This window comes from Scyliorhinus canicula, chromosome 8, assembly GCF_902713615.1.
Source record: "Scyliorhinus canicula chromosome 8, sScyCan1.1, whole genome shotgun sequence".
In the NCBI taxonomy this organism is placed as follows: domain Eukaryota; kingdom Metazoa; phylum Chordata; class Chondrichthyes; order Carcharhiniformes; family Scyliorhinidae; genus Scyliorhinus; species Scyliorhinus canicula.
The window spans coordinates 190,459,063-190,478,886 of record NC_052153.1 but is presented as its reverse complement, the minus strand read 5'-3'; the positions used below and the strand labels follow the sequence as shown (position 1 = coordinate 190,478,886).

General features: G+C 49.0%; 1 protein-coding gene across 3 annotated transcripts in view; it reads right to left on the bottom strand.

Moving 5' to 3' along the window:
• Window positions 1-19,824, bottom strand: part of poln (polymerase (DNA directed) nu) — a 479,439-nt gene that overhangs the window by 274,626 nt on the left and 184,989 nt on the right. For all 3 annotated transcript variants that reach the window (XM_038805894.1, XM_038805895.1, XM_038805896.1), the window contains 3 exons: window positions 14,432-14,488; window positions 11,136-11,189; window positions 597-662 (listed from right to left, as the gene is read on the bottom strand). In XM_038805894.1, the coding sequence (XP_038661822.1) occupies window positions 597-662; window positions 11,136-11,189; window positions 14,432-14,488 (177 nt within the window). The remainder of the gene's footprint in view (window positions 1-596; window positions 663-11,135; window positions 11,190-14,431; window positions 14,489-19,824) is intronic.

The following is a 19,824-nucleotide window of genomic DNA, read 5'->3' as shown; positions in this document are numbered from 1 at the left end:
AAAAAGTGCACGTTGTCACAGTACCCAGAAGTGTAACACCATATTATGCTGATAATCAGCGTCTGGTCCTCTGTTTCAGAGACACTCATTATGGGTCATGTGTAGCCTTCAGGCCCAACAGTGCAACCAAGAAACACACATTTATTAGCTCTTTTATTTTAGTAATTGTGGGGCTGGAGGCTGAGAGAAGGCTATCTTTAGCGGTGTTGCTTCATTGATAACTATATCTGAAATTGGACCACTTAAATTTACGAGCAATTTGCAATTGAAGGTACACGTAAAAAAACGAAAGTATGGATTAATTGTGTCCCCTCCGACAACCAGCACCCCCTCCCCCCTCCCACAACCAGCAAACCCCCCCCCCCCCCCCCCCCAGATACACACTACACAGTGAAAACATCTCATCATTCCTGTCTTGGTTACTAGTCAAACCTTTAATAGCAAGAGACTGATTTATCTTAAAAGGACATTTGCCAATGATAAATTATTCAGCCCTGGTATAATTCTCTCTGTAATAAAGAGACCGATTGCTGGAGGATGACCCACATAACCCTCGAAGAGAGAAAGGAAGGAAGCCACATGATGAATGCACTTACTGGATGCTTGGCCGATAGTCTCCCGCTTACAGTACCGGTCTGATTCCACGTAGGGGAGACAAAACCCTGCATAATGAAGGAAAGGATTTAGTCTCCAGGTAAAGAAGTTAACAGCTAACAAGACACTAACCATCAAACAAGGAGGACAAAATTGTCGGTGCGGGAAACCTGAAGTAACATCGAGAAAGGGTTTAGAGCACAGCAGATTATTCGGCATTGGAAAGAGAAAAGATGGGAAAATCTGAAATAAAAAAGAAAATGTGAGGAATGCCCAGCACATCTGGTGGCACCAGTGGGAATAGAAGCAGAGTTAACATTTCAGACTGATGATTTTTTCATCACTGCTCACAAAGAGGTAATTTATAGATACTTAATGTACACCCAAAACCCTCATCTGTCCTTTTAACTCAACATGTTATTGCATCCGTTGTCAGTTTTCAGCCTTTAATCGTTAAATCAAAAGCGGCAATTGGAATATGCCATTGAACTGAAGTTGAACTTTTGTAATGGTTTTAGTAAAGAAAGAAGTTGCGTTTATAAATCCTTGGGACATCCCAAAGTGCTTCACAGCCAGTTAATTACTTTTAACGGGCAGCTATAGTATCAGCTGTAGCTCAATAGTTAGCGTACTAATAATAATAACCTTTTTTTAATAATCTTTATTGTCACGAGTAGGCTAACATTAACACTGCAATTAAGTTACTGTGAAAAGCCCCTAGTCGCCACATTCCGGCGCCTGTTCGGGTACACGGACGGAGAATTCAGAATGTCCAAATAACCTAACAGCACGTCTTTCGGGACTTGTGGGAGGAAACCGGAGCATCCGGAGGAAACCCACGCAGACACGGGGAGAACGTGCAGACTCCACACAGACAGTGACCCAAGCCGGGAATCGAACCTGGGACCCTGGTTCTGTGAAACAATAGTGCTACCCACTATGCTACCATAACAGCTTCTAAGGTGGAAGGTATGGGTCCGTATCTCATTCCAGAGCCATGGCTGACATTCTAGCGCAGTACTAAGGGAGTGCTGCACTGTCAGAGGTATTTACTGGAATCTTCTGCTCTGGAGTCTAAGGTCGGAGGCGGAAGTCAGAATGATTTCTGCTGGGGTAGGTTGACTGGCTGACCATAAACCACCTTGCGCAGTTCATCTCATTACCTATGCATCTATGAGGAGCATGCCGAATCACGTGGTGGGTACGAGTAGGAACTCCGCATCCCTGCCAGTGTTTCATGGGGCCGAAGGCCTGTGCGCCATGTTGAAAGGGAACCAGACAGCCATTCACCCACTGCACAGCAGTGAGAACGTCCCAGACGAAACAACCCCATGGTTCAGCAAAGCCTCCCTGGAGATTCTCCACTAAATGTCCAGGAAAAGCGAAGCTCCTCTTTCCCTGGGATGGTAGCAGAAAGTCTTCCCGTCCAACCATGGCAGCCTGGAGGAGGTCACAGGGGTGTTTAGCACCCGTGGGCCCTGCCAAAGAAATGCCCAGCAGAACAATGGTCTGCTGTGCTCCACCAGGGTGAGTGGCACCATTTACTCACTGAGGACTGGCACCCATAAAGGGGCCAGGCAGTCAAAGTGTGCAAGTACACAAGGATGTTTGACAAGAGTTTGAGTTCCACATTCAGCAGCAGATGAGATCTCTGCGCTGAATGTGCACCAGCCACTTGATGCTCTCACTCTTCTAACAGTTGATGCTGGAAAGATGTTAGTCTTCTAACATCCTGCTTGTTAATCACTTACTGGGGAGGGTTCAGCAGCCGCCAGAGGCAAGCATGCTCCTGAACTACTCATGCAACCATTGGGGATCACAATCAATCCTTCTGCCTTTCTGCAGGTCAAGAACGCCCACAATAAGCGGGAGCACTCCCACACCGAATGTGGAATTCCAGACATTCGAGACCTCACTATGGTGATATAACCACTGTAGTTATGTGTACTTGCAGTAGGGGGATGTATGCCTGTACCTGTAATACAGGTTCCTCCGGTAAGCCCCTGCCGGTTAGCTCCGCCCACAGGGAGCTTGTGTATAAATATGCGTGTGAGTCACTCAGACCTTAGTTTACAGTTGCAGATGGAGGAATAGCATCGCACAGCAATAAAGCCTCTATTGTACTTGTCTCTCGTCTTTGAGTATAATTGTTAGCACTACAATTTATTGCTGTGTGATTTTCCGTTCACCATGGACATCAGAATCAAGCCTGACCGTCTGCAGCTGGATCCGCAGTCGCCTCACGCCAGAAAAGACTTTGTTCACTGGCTGGCAGTCTTCGAGGCCTACATCTCTTCAGCGGACCCTCCCGCGACGGAGGCTCAGAAAAAGCAACTCCTGTACTCCAGACTTAGCTCCAGTGTCTTTCCGCTAATTCGAGATGCGACTGACTACACCACAGCTATGGAACTGCTCAAGGAGAACTACGTACAGTCGGCGAACACCCTGTTTGGGAGGCATCAACTCTCTACTCGCGTCCAGCAGCCGGGTGAGTCGATTGAGGACTTCTGGAGGGCCCTTATACCTCTGGTACGAGACTGCGACTGCCGGGCCCTCACAGCCACGGAACACTCTGACTTACTCATGCGCGATGCCTTTGTTAAAGACATTGCATCGGACCCCATCCGGCAACGACTGCTGGAAGGGGCCGCCCCCGACCTCGCGGCCGCAAAGGCCCTGGCGCTTTCCATGACGGCCGCCTCCCGTAGTGCGCGATCTTACTCCGCTATCCACTCGGCCCACTCGTCCTACCCCTCGTGGACCCCGCAAACGGCCCCCCAGGCCCACCCGTCCTACACCTTGTGGACCCCGCAAACGGCCCCCCCCAGCAACCGCCCTCGCGCACTATGCCTGCACTGCCCGCTGCACTGCGCTCCCTGGGGGTCCCCACTGTTACTTCTGCGGTCAGCAGAAGCACCCCCGCCAGCGCTGCCCGACCCGCACCGCGACCTGCAAAGCTTGTGGCTAGAAAGGCCACTTTGCAGCGGTGTGTCAGTCCCGGACGGTTGCCGCTATCGCGCCCCCGGTCCCCTCGCCTCAGCCGCTCGCTCAATGGGCCCCGCCGTCCACTTCCCCCGACCCCACGTGCGATCAGTGGGCGCCGCCATCATTCGCCGCCCCTGCCACGTGCGCTCCATGGGCGCCGCCATCTTCATCCACCACCGCCATGTGCGTTCCATGGGCGCCGCCATTTTGTCCCGACCCCACAATATGCGCTCCATGGGCGTCGCTATTTTACCCAGAGGTACTCCAGATGCCGCCATTTTGTCCTCCCCGGGACGGGGCCACGGGACACGGGTCACTACCACTCCTCGTCGGACTCATCTGACTCGACCACCGATCGCCCGCTACTCGCCTCCGTTACGCTCGACCAGTCCCGTCCTCGCAACCTGGCACCCTCTTCCACATCGGTGCTGGTCAACGGCCACGTGACCTTCTGCCTCATCGACTCCGGGAGCACCGAGAGCTTCGTCCACCCGGACACGGCAAGGCGCTATTCCCTTGCGGTCCATCCCGCCAACCGGCAGATCTCTCTCGCCTCCGGTTCCCACTCTGTCCCGATCCGGGGCTCCTGCCTGGTTAAACTTACTGTACAGGGCGTGGAATTCGACCGTTTCCGTCTGTACATTCTCCCCAACCTCTGCGCGTCACTCTTACTAGGCCTGGATTTCCAGTGCAATCTCCAGAGCCTCACCCTCAAATTCGGCGGACCCCTACCTCCCCTCACCGTTTGCGGCCTCGCGACCCTCAAGGTCGAGCCTCCCTCACTCTTTGCCAATCTGACCACAGATTGCAAGCCCGTCGCCACCAGGAGCAGACAGTACAGCACCAGGACAAGGCCTTCATCAGGTCCGAAGTCCAGCGGCTGCTTCGGGAGGGTATCATCGAGGCCAGCAACAGGCCTTGGAGAGCCCAGGTGGTAGTGGTTAAGACCGGGGAGAAGCACAGGATGGTCGTGGACTACAGCCAGACGATCAACCGGTACACGCAGCTCGACACGTACCCCTTCCCCCACATTTCTGATATGGTCAATCAGATTGCACAGTACCGGGTCTTCTCTACTATTGACCTGAAATCCGCCTACCACCAGCTCCCCATCCGTAAATCGGACCGTCCCTACACTGCCTTCGAGGCAGACGGTCATCTGTACTAATTTCTTACCGTTCCCTTCGGCGTCACGAATGGAGTCTCGGTATTTCAATGAGAAATGGACCGAATGGTTGACCGGTATGGACTGCAGGCCACCTACCCGTACCTTGACAATGTCACCATCTGCGGCTATGACCAGCAGGACCATGATGCCAACCTTTCTAAATTCCTCCACACCGCATCTCTCCTTAGTCTCACGTACAAGGAGAAGTGCGTGTTCCGCACAGACCGCTTAGCCATCCTCGGCTGCGTAGTCCAAAACGGACTACTGGGGCCCGACCCCGACCGCATGCGCCCCCTCATGGAGCTTCCACTCCCCCACTGCCCCAGGGCCCTCAAACGCTGCCTTGGGTTCTTTTCTTATTACGCCCAGTAGGTCCCACAATACGCGGACAAGGCCCGCCCACTTATCCAGTCCACACATTTTCCCCTCTCGGCCGAGGCACAACAGGCCTTCGCCCGCATTCGATCTGACATAGCCAGGGCGGGGATGCACGCAGTAGACGAGACACTGCCTTTCCAAGTAGAAAGCGACGCTTCAGATGTCGCACTTGCCGCCACGCTGAATCAGGCAGGCAGACCCGTGGCATTCTTTTCCCGCACCCTCCACGCCTCCGAAATTCGACACTCCTCTGTTGAAAAGGAGGCCCAGGCAATCGTTGAAGAGGTGCGGCACTGGAGGCATTACCTGGCCGGCAGGAGATTCACTCTCCTCACTGACCAACGGTCGGTAGCCTTCATGTTCAACAACACGCAGCGGGGCAAGATCAAGAATGACAAAATCTTGTGGTGGAGAATCGAGCTCTCCACCTTTAACTATGAGATCTTGTATCGCCCCGGCAAGCTCAACGAGCCCCCAGACGCCCTCTCCCGAGTTACATGTGCCAGAGCACAAGTGAACCAGCTCCGTGCCCTGCACGACAGCCTTTGCCATCCGGGGGTCACTCGCTTGTATCATCTAATCAAAGCCCGCAATCTGCCCTACTCCGTCGAGGACGTACGGAGAGTCACCAGAGACTGCCAGATCTGTGCCGAGTGCAAGCCGCAGTTCTACCGGCCAAATCGCGCGCGCCTGGTGAAAGCGTCCCGCCCCTTTGAACGCCTCAGCGTGGACTTCAAAGGGCCCCTTCCCTCCACCGACCGCAACACCTACATCCTTAGTGTGGTCGATGAATTTTCTAGGTTCCCCTTCGCCATCCCATGCCCGGATATGACGTCTGCCACCGTCATCAAGGCCCTGGATTCCATTTTCGCCCTGTTCGGTTTCCCCAACTACATCCACAGTGACAGGGAACCTCGTTCATGAGCAATGAGCTGCGTCATTTCCTGCTCAGCAGGGGTATCACCTCCAGCAGGACGACCAGCTACAACCCTCAGGGAAACGGGCAGGTAGAGAAGGAGAATGGGACGGTATGGAGGGCCGTTCAGCGGGCCCTACGGTCCAGGAACCTCCCAGCCGCTTGCTGGCAGCAGGTCCTCCCTGACGCGCTCCATTCCATTCGGTCGCTACTGTGCACCGCAACTAACAGTACACCCGATGAGCGTGTTTTTGCCTTCCCTAGGAAGTCCACATCTGGGGTGTCGCTCCCGACGTGGCTCACGACTCCGGGCCCAGTCCTTCTCCATAGGCATGTCCGGCACCACAAGGCGGAACCCCTGGTGGACAAAGTACGCCTTCTCCACGCCAACCCTCAGTATGCCTACGTGGAGTTCCCCGACGGCCGCCAGGACAGTTTCGCTCCGGGACCTGGCTCCCTCAGGTGCCGATCCCATGCCCATGCCCCCTTTTCCCCCCGCGCCAACCTCCTTTTCCCCAGAGCCCCCCTATTCGTCCCCACCAGGTCCATCCCTCGTCCCCTTGCCCACACTGGAGGACACGGAAGATTTTGGCTCGCTCTCGGAGTCATCCCGCCAGCAGCCAGCACCAACACCTGCACCATCGTCGCCACCACAGCTACGCCGATCACAGCGGAACGTTCGACCGCCGATTCGGCTCAACCTGTAACCTGCTAACCGGATGGACTCTTGGTTTTCCTTGTTTGGACCCTCTTGTAAATAGCTCATCCTTTGTACTATAGTTACACGTCACCCCAGCCGGACTCATTTTTTACAGGGGGTGAATGTGGTGATATAACCACTGTAGTTATGTGTACTTGCAGTAGGGGGATGTATGCCTGTACCTGTAATACAGGTTCCTCCGGTAAGCCCCTGCCTATTGTGTATAAATATGCGTGTGAGTCACTCAGATCTTAGTTTACAGTTGCAGATGGAGGAATAGCATCGCACAGCAATAAAGCCTCTATTGTACTAGTTTCTCGTCTTTGAGTATAATTGTTAACGCTCTACACTCACCTTGTATGAGGAGCAGGCTGCAGAGATAGCCAGGGAGGAGGAGGACACTGTGTGTGCTGAAGGTGAAATATGATCCCCAGGAAGCTAGGGAGAATGCCTCCAGTCTGGAGTTGTCAGCTGTGCCCACAGAGTAATACATCTGCAGCCTGTTTAAATATGGAGCCTGTTTAGGCATTCGCTTTTCTCCAATCCAGGTTGTCATGGCACTCTGGATTAGTGTGTAATCAATTCTAGCCCCAAGCCCCAATTGACTCGGGATCGCAACACAGTTGAAATAAGATTTTATTTAAAATAAGCAAGGTATTTGTTTGAGCCCAAAAAACTGCAGTTATTGTGTACAGCATTATAATTAAGCAGACAGAAAATGTAACTATCTACTACCCCTTTCCCAAAACCCCCCTTCCTAACAACCCCTATTCTCTGCACACACAGACAAACAACACAGAGGGGAAAGGATGGTGGAATGGGAAAGAAAATAATAAATAAAATAAAAGGACAAAGATCTTTGATGTTCTGGGATGACTTCTAAGGAGCCTCTTTCTGAAGTCCGGCTTTCATAGAATTCTTAGAATTTACAGTGCAGAAGGAGGCCATTCGGCCCATCGAGTCTGCACCGGCTCTTGGAAAGAGCACCCTACCCAAGGTCAACACCTCCACCCTATCCCCATAACCCAGTAACCCCACCCAACACTGAGGGCAATTTTGGACACTAAGGGCAATTTACCATGGCCAATCCACCTAACCTGCACATCTTTGTGACTGTGGGAGGAAACCGGAGCACCCGGAGGAAACCCACGCACACACGGGGAGGATGTGCAGACTCCGCACAGACAGTGACCCAAGCCAGAATCGAACCTGGGACCCTGGAGCTGTGAAGCGATTCTGCTATCCACAATGCTACTGTGCTGCCCTTCGTTTTGATACTTCTTCCTTCTAGGCTTGAGATGGTTTTCTCTGACAAGGTTGTCTATCTTCCCTGCAGACTCCTCATCATTTCAAGTTCACAGCAAAGATGTGCTGGCCACTGACTGGTTTTAGAATAATAAAGCAGTTCTTTCACTTCAGCAGCAGGAGAGAGAGAGTACGTTCCTTTCACTTCCAAGGTCGAAACACTTCTGCCCCAGTTCTCTCAAAGCATCAGGCAGGAATCAATTACAGATCGTTGTCAGGCAGAACACAGTCCCTGGCCAATCCACCAGTTACTAGTTAATCAATCAAAACAGTTTCCTCCAAAACCGGTTCCTAGGATTCAGCCTGTGCCAAGGAGTTTGGCTTCCTCTCCAGAAACAAAACCTGGGAACACAGTGTCCTAACAAGCAGGCTGTTTCAACTGACCCTTCTGCTCAAAGGCATATCCTGATTATGGGTCCATGGACCAAAAATAGTAAAATAAATGAAACAGGAAGAAGGGAAATAAACAGGATGGACTCTTACCAGGTACCAACAAGAAAAGGAAGGAGGTCATAATGAAGACCAGCCACAAACCACCTCCAACCTCATCTCTGAGGAGGATGCCTCAGAGTGGGTCGTATCTCAAACAACAACTAATCAGACTACAGGAGGGAGATAAATCACTTGGTTTTATGGTGTATCGAAAACAACCTCTCTCTAATTGTCGGAAAGACCAAGGAACTGATCATTGACTTCAGGAAGCACAGCACGTCACACTCTCCCGTCTACAACAATGGCTCTGAAGTGAAGATGTCGATAGCTTTAAGTTCCTGGAGGTCACCATCACCAACAGTCTGACCTGGTCCATTCACGTTGATGCAACAGTCAAGAAAGCCCAACAATGTCTCTACTTCCTACAGAAGCTAAAGAAATTCGGCATATCTGCATCGATTCTCACAATCTTCTACAGATGTGCCATAGAGAGCATCCTATCTGGCTGTATCACAGCCTGGTATGGCAACTGCTCGGTCCAAGATGGCAAGAAACTGCAGAGTGTGGTGAACTCAGCCCAACGTATCACACAAGCTTGCCACCCTCCCATTGATTCTGTCTACACCTCCCGCTGCCTCAGGAAGGCAGACAGCATTGCCAGAGACCCCTCCCACCCTTTGCCTTCTTCCAGACCCTTCCATCAGGCAGAAGATACAGAAGTCTGAAGACCCGCACATCCAGACACAGGAACAGCTTCTTCCCCACAGCTACAAGACTCCTCAACAAATCCCCCCTCGGACAGATCTGTTCCCTGTAAGAACACTATTCACGATGCCCTATGCTGCTCTTGTTTGGCCCTTGTCTCGCACTGTAACCAATCACTGTTTGTCGATGTACCATTCATCAATGTTCTCTGTTAATTATTCTTTTGTCTACTATGTACGTACTGTGTACGTTCCCTTGGCCGCAGAAAAATACTTTTCACTGTACTTCGGTACATGGGACAATAAAAATCAATCAATCAATCAATCAATTTCTCATAACTTCTCGTAAAGATAATAGTTTCTTAGTCACACACACCAGTAAATTATTTACATATGGTACAAAGAAATAGGCTCGAGACCATAGCTATTCAATCGCGTCCCATCGGTAATGTCATAATCTTTATTGGTAGACAGATGGAATGTCCATTCAGACAATGGTCACTTAATCATGACTTTATTACAGTTTTGGTGCTGTTAGCAAGGACATTCAGCTGTGTCCTGTTGATAGACATAGTGAAACATTCACCTTTGTTTGCGCTGTTTATCTCACGTTTATGGAATATACATGGTAGGGCATATACAGTGAATGGTAGAACCCTCAAGAGCACTGACAGTCAGAGAGACCTAGGTGTACAGGTCCACAGGTCACAGAAAGGGGCAACACAGGTGGAGAAGGTAGTCAAGAAGGCATACGGCATGCTTGCCTTCATTGGCCGGGGCATTGAGTATAAGAATTGTCAAGTCATGTTGCAGCTGTATTGAACCTTAGTTAGGCCACACTTGGAGTATAGTGTTCAATTCTAGTCGCCACACTACCAGAAGGATGTGGAGGCTTTAGAGAGGGTGCAGAAGAGATTTACAAGGATGTTGCCTGGTATGGAGGGCATTAGCTATGAGAAGAGATTGAATAAACTTGGTTTGTTCTCACTGGAACGACGGAGGTTGAGGGGCGACCTGATGGGTCGACAAAATTATGAGTGGCATTGACAGAGTGGATAGTCAGAGGCTTTTTCCCAGGTTAGAGGGGCATAGGTCTAAGGTGCGAGGGACAAGGTTTGGAGGAGATGTACGAGGTAAGTTTTTTACACAAAGGGTAGTGGGTGCCTGGAACTCGCTGCCGGAGGAGGTGGTGGAAACAGGGACGATAGTGACATTTAAGGGGCATCTTGACAAATACATGAATAGGATGGGAATAGAGGGATACGGACCCCAGAAATGTAGAAGATTTTACTTTAGACGGGCAGGCTTGGAGGGCCGAAGGGCCTGTTCCTGTGCAGACTACAGTGAGGGTGCTGCTGCTGATGTGCGGGCTTTCCTGGTCCCCTGACCGACCCCCTGCTGAGCTCCGTCTCAGCTCCCACAAAGGCATCGAGGGCCTGATGGGTGAATTGGGGTGCTGCCTTCTTCTTGAGGCTACACGTCTTTTCCTGCTGGCTGGCGTGTTTGCCAGTCTCATGAAGTCAGGTAGGCTGGAGAGAATGAGATGTGTGTGCTGGGCTGGTATTTAAATGTGGTGCCCAGACCTTTGAACCCCCCAGCTGACGGTGAGGGACGAATCAGCTCCTGACCTGCCAGATTATTCAACCGAATACTGACTTGTGCCTTTCCGGCAGGACGAGCGCTGCCAGAACACCCTGCCACCGCACTTAGTCTCAGAAATGGAAATCCTGCCCCGCCTATGGATACATGGCGAGGACAGAATTGGTCTTCAGAACTGGGAGGGAGGCATTGTTCAGAATTGTGTTATCTAACTTGTAAGACACCTCCTTTAGGCCTATCTGTGTTTTCATAATGAAGCTGCTACTCAGATTCAGCCTGTAACCAGCCATCTGCCAACACTGTTGTTCCAGTGCTCCGTTTCTGTCAAACATTTATCTGCAATACACAATTTACCTTCTTCATGCAGGCTAAGAGTCCATCTACATATGTTGACTTGAGCTTGTGAATCTAAAAAAGAAAACAAATCTTTAGTTGGTACAAGACGCAAGAGAGAAAAGCCCAACTTCTTTTCTCCTTTAAGGGCCGCTGCTTGGACTCCTTCTGCACTGTAGTGATTCTGTCATTGTATGACAATGAGAACAGAGGGTTGCCATTTCCCCAGGATTGCCTTGGAATCCCTCGGGATTAACGGTTAATCTTCAGGACACAGCTGTGAGCAAACCCAAGTGGAGATCATCGGGTTATACATACGAATTAGGAGCAGTTTGTGAGACTGCTCTGCCATTCAATAAGACCGTGACTGACCTACTGATCTACATTTATGATTATGTAAGGTCAACTCCACATTCCCACCTTTTCCCTATATAACCTTTCACCCACTCGCAATAAACAATAATGTTCTAATTTCTCGCTGTACCTGTATACTAACCTTTTCCAATTCATGCACTTGAATACCCAGATCCCTCTGCAATTCAGAGCTCTGCAGTTTTTCACCATTTAGATAAAGGGCGGGATTCACCGAACCCTGCCAGGTCGGCGAATCCTCGGGGGCGACACGAATCCCGCCCCACCGCCCCGAAGCTTATTCCCTGGCGCCGCTTTTTGGGCAGGGACGGGATCCATGCCAAACCGGTCGATGGCCGTTGGCAGTGTCACCCCCAGTGATTATCCAGGCCCCGATGGGCCGAGTGGCCGTCCGTTTTTGGCCCGTCGTGAATCACTCAACTCACGTACAGGCGGGACCTGGCAGGTAAGTCGGTGAGGGCGGTCCTCGGGGGGGGGGGGGGGGGGGCCTGGCCCGCGATCGGAGACCACTGATCTGTAGGCGGGCCTGTTCCGTGGGGGACATGTCTTCCTTCCGCGCCAGCCCCTGTAGGGCTCCGCCATGGCCGGCGTGGAGAAGAGAACCCCCTGCGCATGTGGCAAAATATGCCGGCTGGTCTGCGCATGCGCGGAACCATGCTGGCGGTTTCGCGCATGCGCGAGATCCCGCCACCCCTCCGGCGTCCACCTAGCCCCAAAAATTCCGCACTTTCCAGGGCTGTTGACGCTGGAGGGGTTGCTGCCGATTCTCCCGCCGACGTGGGCACTTAGTCCCCAGAAGGGAAAATCCCGGCCAATATGTTTCTTTTTTACTCTTACTGCCGCAATTGACCATATCACATTTCCCCACATTCTACTCCATTTGCCATATCTTTGCCCTCTGACTTAACCTATCTATATGCTTTTGTAGCCGCCTTATTTCCTCTTTGCAGCTTACTTTCCAACCCATCTTTCTGTCATCAGCAAATTTAACCACCATACCTTTGGTGCCTTCATCCAAGCCATTTATAGAAATTGTAAACTGTTGACACCCCAGCACTGTGGCACACCACATTCATCTTGTTTACATCCCTCTTACATCATTTTTTTTTAAAACAAAAAATGAACACTTTATCAGTTATAAACTATCAGATATATTTGACGAACAGTCAAGTATCACCTAATCAGATATGATACTCAAGAGTCTATTCAAATTCTGATTGGCTGTGGGAAAGTAGGCAACATAAGGATGGATGTGTTTGGCAACCAATGGCAGGAATGTGGGGACAGGATGGTTGGAGGCAGAAGATCATGTGATCACACCTCCAGAAATAGGTCCAATCAGAGTTGGCAGCCAGACCCAACCAGTTGATGACCGACTTTAAATTGAGGTCCAAAAACCAGCATCAGGGCCGTGATTTGCATATTCAGGGTGTCCAAGGCCTACTTTAGGAGAACGTCCAGCTCACTGGGGATTCTCTTTACTATTTGGCATCCAGTACATAATGATGTCCAATTTCTCCCCTGCTCATTTCTATAATAACCTCCAACTATCTGGTAATTAAGAGACGTAAATCCTCTATTTCATCTAGATTTTAGTCAAGGAGAGAGATAAACAGAGAGATAAACTGAAGGGAATGTTTTGGTAGAGCTTTTGATACAGCTAGGGTGGCACGGTGGCACAGTAGTTAGCACTGCTGCCTGACCGCTAGGTACCTGGGTTCAATTCCGCCCTTGGGTGACTGTGTGGAATTTGCACTTTCTCCCAGTGTCTGCGTGGGTTTCCTCCGGCTGCTCCGGTTTTCTCCCACAATCCAAAGATGTGCAGGTTAGGTGGATTGGCCGTGCTAAATTGCCCTTTAGTGTCCAAAAGGTTAGGTTGGGTTATGGGGACAGGGTGGGGGCATGGGCCTAGGTGGGATACTCTTTCCAAGGGTTGATGCAGCCTCAAGGGGCGGAATGGCCCCCTTCTGCCCTGTAAATTCTATGATTCTATGATACCCTAGGTCTCTTGATTACTCGTTACCGACAATCCCACTACGCCACTGTCTCCCCCAGAGGGTGAGGTAGCCAGACTTTGTTAAACAGTAGGATGCCCAAAGCTCTGCTTCAAGGACGTTTGCAAGTGTGACATAAAGGCGCCAGACCGATCACCGCACTTGAGAGTCACGAGCTGGTGACAGGTAACGATAAAATCTCCTGTGGGTCGGCATTCATCACCTCGATGACCAGTAGCCACAGAGGCTGGGCAACAGATGCCTATGCTGAAAGCAACAATCCACAACAATACTTGCTGGGGAGATGAGAAGAATGTTTTTTACACTGCGAGTTGTTTGGAGCTGTGCTTCCTGAAACAGTTGTGGAAGCAGGTTCAATATTAACTTTCAAAAGGGAATTAGTTAAGACGCTTGAAAAGGAAATAAATTGCAGGTCTATGAGGAGGTGTATGATAAATAAAAAGCTTCCTTTGGTTAAAAGAGTCCAGAATTTCAGAGGTCTTTTGGGGAGTGGGGTGAGGGAGTGGAAATCTGGTGGAGTGTGGGTGGAGGAGTAAGAACTTGGGCCAGAACTGATACTATTAGATTTCTGGCAGCAATCACTATGCCTCACAGGGATGGGGTGGGGGAGTGGGAGTTATATATAGTAGACTCTTCTTCCATACACTCCCCACTTCTTTATGCATCTCTTTCCAGGTGGGAATGTTGCAGTGCCGGTGTCCCCAAAAACCAAAAGCAAAGGACAAAGTTTTTGGGACGGGGTCGGGATGAGGAGAAATGGGCTTCTGTCCCACCCCCCCATTCCGGAGCTGCAGCATTATCCAGGTTCAGCACCGTCTCTCCTGCAGTCAGGCTGTCAACCAGTCATAGAGTCAAAATGGCACAGGAGGAGGCCATTCGGCCCATTGAGTCCATGCTGGTCATGTTATTATTTTACGCTGAACACCTCACCTGCCTGTATTCCAGGATGATTTTCGGCAGTGGATGGAGTTCCTGCAGCTGCAGCAGCTAGTATAAATAAATCACACAACAAGAGTCTCTTAATAGTTAAACAATCTAAAAAGCCAACATGGCTAAATAAAGCACTTTCACTGCTCTGTAACAGACAGCATGCAAATCAAAGAACTATTTCTGAGGGATAAAGCTGATAGTATTTTATTGGATTCTATGTTCCCAGCATGAATGTTTTATAAGACAAACTAATCACTTAAACAACCCTTTCAAAATCCCATAATTTATGGCAGCAAAATACAAAAGCGTTCTCCTCTTAAATAAATCTCACAATTCTGTGATCGTTGTACTCAGCAATTTTAAACATAAAATAGAATCAGCTGCTACTGTGTGAATCTGGTGTGTCACAAGGCAGCTACCTCAGATAGTTTGGCTGATGTGAATTAGAAAATCATTGTTTGTGTTACTGACCTACTGCAATTTGAAACTTTTATAACCCTACCCTCAGATAGAATCATGCAGCGCAGGAAGAAGCCATTTTTCCCATCGGGCCCGTGCCAGTTTTTTCAAAGAGCTAACCAATTCATCCCATTTTCCTGCTCCTCCCCATAGTCCTGCAAAGGTTCCCCTTTCCAAGTGTCAAGTTACTAGGGTATCTGCTCTTTCAGGCAGTACATACCCCATCACAACTCGCTGCACAAAATGTTTTTCTCCTCGTCTTCCCTCCGATTCTTTGCCAATTACCTTCAATCTGTGTTCTCTGGTTACCGACCCTCCGACCAATGTAAACGGTTTCACCTTATTTACCCAACCAAAACTCTTCATGACTTTTGAACACCTCTATCAAATCGCCTGAAGTTCTCTCCTCTTATGAGAATAACCCCACCTTCTCCAGTCCCTCCACTGAACTGTGTTTCCATTCTGGCAGTCTCCTTTACAAGGCTTTCTTTGTGATTTTAATTACAATTGGCATAATTGCAGATGAAACTCTGATTCCTTGGTGGGTCAGCGAGAAGAGAGACGAGAGTGAAGTTCCATTCAACTTGATCACCTTTCTAAGCATTATACAACTCTTAGAGGAGAAAGAAGAAGTTATCGATGCTTCGTGCAATGGTGGTAAAGTGGAAAATGAAAAAGCTATTGGGTGGGATTATCCATGCAGTCGGCTGTTTCGCGGCAGTGGAGGGAACCTGCCAACGGCTGGTGGCGGGATCTTCCGATCTCGGCATTGTCAACGGGATTTCCAGTTGATTTGATTTGATTTATTGTCATGTACCGAAGTACAGTGAAAAGTATTTTTCTGTAGCCGAGGGAACGTACACAGTACGTACATAGTAGACAAAAGAATAATCAACGGATAACATTGGCAAATGGTACATCGACAAACAGTGAAATGAAAAATGAAAATCGCAAATTGTCACAAGTAGGCTTCAAATGAAGTTACTGTGAAAAGCCCCTAGTCGCCACATTCCGGCGCCTGTTCGGGAAGGCTGGTATGGGAAGTGAACCGTGCTGCTGGCCTGTCTTGGTCTGCTTTAAAAGCCAGCTATTTAGCTCTGTGCTAAACAAGCCCCAGATTGGTTGCAGTGCGGAACAAGGGGCCAAACAAAGCAAATACATGAGCAAGAGCAGTATAGGGCGTCGTGAATAGTGTTCTTACAGGGAACAGATCAGTCCGAGGGGGAGTCGTTGAGGAGTCTTGTAGCTGTGGGAAGAAGCTGTTCCTATGTCTGGGTGTGCGGGTCTTCATGCTTCTGTACCTTCTGCCTGACGGAAGGGTCTGGAAGAAGGCAATGCCTGGGTGGGAGGGGTCTCTGATAATGCTGTCTGCCTTCCTGAGGCAGCGGGAGGTGTATACAGAATCAATGTGGGGGTGGCAAGCTTGTGTGATACATTGGGCTGAGTTCACCACACTCTGCAGTTTCTTGTGATCTTGGACCGAGCAGTTGCATACCACCCCTTGAATGCACCCCTTGTCCCCGGGAAACCCACAGCGGGGATGTGCCATCGGCGGGACCGGAAGATCCTGCCAGAGTGAATGCCAGAACGTTCCGGCCATTAATTGGGCACCCAAATCTGTACTGTTTCACTGAGGAGATTCCAGTTTATACTCGCTCCTAATACATCACTTGTTATGTAACCGGCCGTGGCACGACTACATAATAACCATTGTCCATAAATGAAGCTTGCACTGAAACAGCAGAGGAGGGAAACATTTTGTAACAGTAAAGTGGTGAGGATAGATCCCTCAAAGTTGCCACTCAGGTTGATAGGGTTGTTAAGAAGACATATGGTGTGTTGGCTTTTATTAACAGGGGGATTGAGTTTAAGAGCCGCGAGGTTTTGCTGCAGCTTTATAAAACCCTAGTTAGACCACACTTGGAATATTGTGTCCAGTTCTGGTCGCCTCATTATCGGAAGGATGTGGATGCTTTGGAGAGGGTACAGAGGAGATTTACCAGGCTGCTGCCTGGACTGGAGGGCATGTCGTATGAAGAAAGGTTGAGGGAGCTAGGGCTTTTCTCACTGGAGCGAAGGAGGAAGAGAGGTGACTTGATAGAGATGTATAAGGTGATGGGAGTCATGGATTGAGTGTATCCCCAGGGCAGAAATAGCTGTCACGAGGGGACATAATTTTAAGGTGACTGGAGGAAGGTAAAGGGGAGATGTCAGAGGTAGGTTCTTTACACAGAGTGGTGGGTGTGTGGAATGCACGGCCAGCAGAGGTGATGGAGTCAGAGTCATTAGGGACATTTAAGTGACTCTTGGACAGGCACATGGACAGCAGTACATTAAAGGGATGTAGGTTAGGTTGATCTTAGATTAGGATAAATGGTCGTCACAACATCGTGGGCCGAAGGGCCTGGACTGTGCTGTACTATTCTATGTTCTATAGTAAGTAAGATTGTACTGCCCGGGTGCAACTAATCTCAGCATCCTTAGAGATACAAAGAGGCCACCAGATCCTGATGCACTAACTGTTGCCAAAAGTGCATTGCCTGGTCATTAGGGGAGAAGCAGACCTCAGCTACTGTGGTCCTGTGAGCTTGCTGATGCTCACTGCCAAATCTAACTGTGAAGATTATTGCCTAGCCTCATTACCAACAGTCATTACCAAGTGCTGAACCTCACTGAGGAGCCTCACTACAAAGGATAATGCTGAACCTCACTGTTGAGGTTCACTGCAAAGGTTGTGTAAAAACAATAACAGGGTCAGGTGTGTAAAATAATAACAGTCGGGTAGTTATATTAGGTGATTTCAACTTTCCCAACATTAATTGGGATAGTCATTGTGTTAAGGGCTTAGATGGAGTGATGTTCTTAAAATTTATATAGAAGAACATTTTAGGTGAATATGTAGTGAGTCCAACAAGGGACTCCGCAGTGCTGGACCTAATTCTGGGGAATGAAGCCAGTCAGGTGGTTGAGGTATTGGTGGGGGAGCATTTTATTGATGATGATCACATGGTTCAGTTTAAACTTGTCATGGACAAAGACATAGATAAGTTGCAAAAAATGGTTTTGGATTGGGGGAAAGCGGATTTTAATGAAATAAGGCAGGATCTGGCTAAGATACACTGGAAAGAGCTACTTGGGAAATCTACTGAAGAGCAGTGGTGTTGTATTTTATATTTTCCCCGCGTCTTGACTGTGATAGAGAAATTCAAACAGCATTCATTAGGTAAGCAAAACTGAACTTTATTCACTAATTAGAACTGCTAGCAGAAAATGGCTGATACTTGGAGTCGGAAGGCAGTCAATTACAAACTGCGGAGTCCGTCCCAAGTCTGCGATAGTACAGAAAAGAAGGCGATTCTTATACATTATAGGATCAAGATAACATGAATACAGCTTGGTCAGGAATTTGATTGAAAGTAAAACATAAGTAATAATCGTTACAATGGCGTCACCTTCTGACCTTTAGGGGACTTGAGTTTCATATCATTATCTTGTCTTTGTTTTAAGAAAGGGAAGAAGTTGTTTACATACAGGAAGAGACAGTTGTTCAGCTTGTTATGTATTAAGACTACTTCTAGCTCCAAGCCTTATCTAGACTCTCAGAGTCACCCAGTTCCCAAGACATGCTGACCTCGGCTGTCTCTGTATTCTGGGCCTTAGGTTATATGAAAATCAGTTTAAATTCACTTGTACCAAGAAGACTTGACTAGTTTTCCCATCATGCCATTATTTGCTTCACACAATACCACAGTGGGAAGCGTTCAAACAGGAAATGGGGAAGGTGCAGGCTAAACATGTTCCCTCAAGGGTGATAGGAAGGAGTAACAGGCCCAGAGAACCATTGATGACCAGAGATATTCAGGTTACGAAGGAAAAGAGGCTTTTAGCAAATATAAGGGGAGCAAGTGTGCAGAGGCATTAGTGGAGAAGAGAAAGTGCAGGTTGAAGCTTAAGAAATCAATTAGGAAGGCAAGTAGGATAAAAGAGAAAGCTCTGGCTGGTAAAAGTAGGGAAAATCCCAAGATATTCTCTAAGTATATCAATGGGAGAAGGATAACCAGGGAAAAGGTAGAGTCCATTAGGAATCAAGTGGGCAATATGTGGGTGGAGTCAGACAACATTGGTAGGGTGTTGAATATATCTGTCTTCACTCAAGAAAATGAGGATGTCACTCAACTGTATAAGGTGTTAGTGAGGCCACTCCTGGAGTAGTGTGTTCAGTTTTGGTCTCCTTACCTGAGAAAGGACGTACTGGCGCTGGAGGGTGTGCAGAGGAGATTCACTAGGATAAACCCAGAGTGGAAGGGGTTGGATTATGAGGAGCAGTTGAGTAAACTGGGACTGTACTCGTTGGAATTTAGAAGGATGCGGAGGGATCTTATAGAAACATATAAAATTATGAAGGCAATGGATAGGATAGATGGGGGCAGGTTGTTTCCACTGGCGGGTGAAAGCAGAACTAGGGGGCATAGCCTCAAAATAAGGGGAAGTAGATTTAGGACTGAGTTTAGGAGGAACTTCTTCACCCAAAGGGTTGGGATCTATGGAATTCCCTGGCCAGTGAAGCAGTTGAGGCTCCTTCATTAAATGTTTTCAAGATAAAGATAGATAGTTTTTTGAAGAATAAAGTGATTAAGGGTTATGGTGTTCGGGCCGGAAAGTGGAGCTGAGTCCACAAAAGATCAGCCATGATCTCATTGAATGGCGGAGCAGGCTCGAGAGGCCAGATGGCCTACTCCTGCTGCTAGTTCTTATGTCGGTATGGAACTCAGAGAGAGGGAGACTGTGAGATTCTTGAGCAAATAGATATAGGGAGGGACAAGGTATTTAGAGTGTTGGCAGGCTTAAAAGTGGACAAATCTCCAGGTCCGGATGAATTGTGTCCCAGGATGTTGGAAGTGAGGGAGGAAATTGCAGTGACTCTGACTCAATTT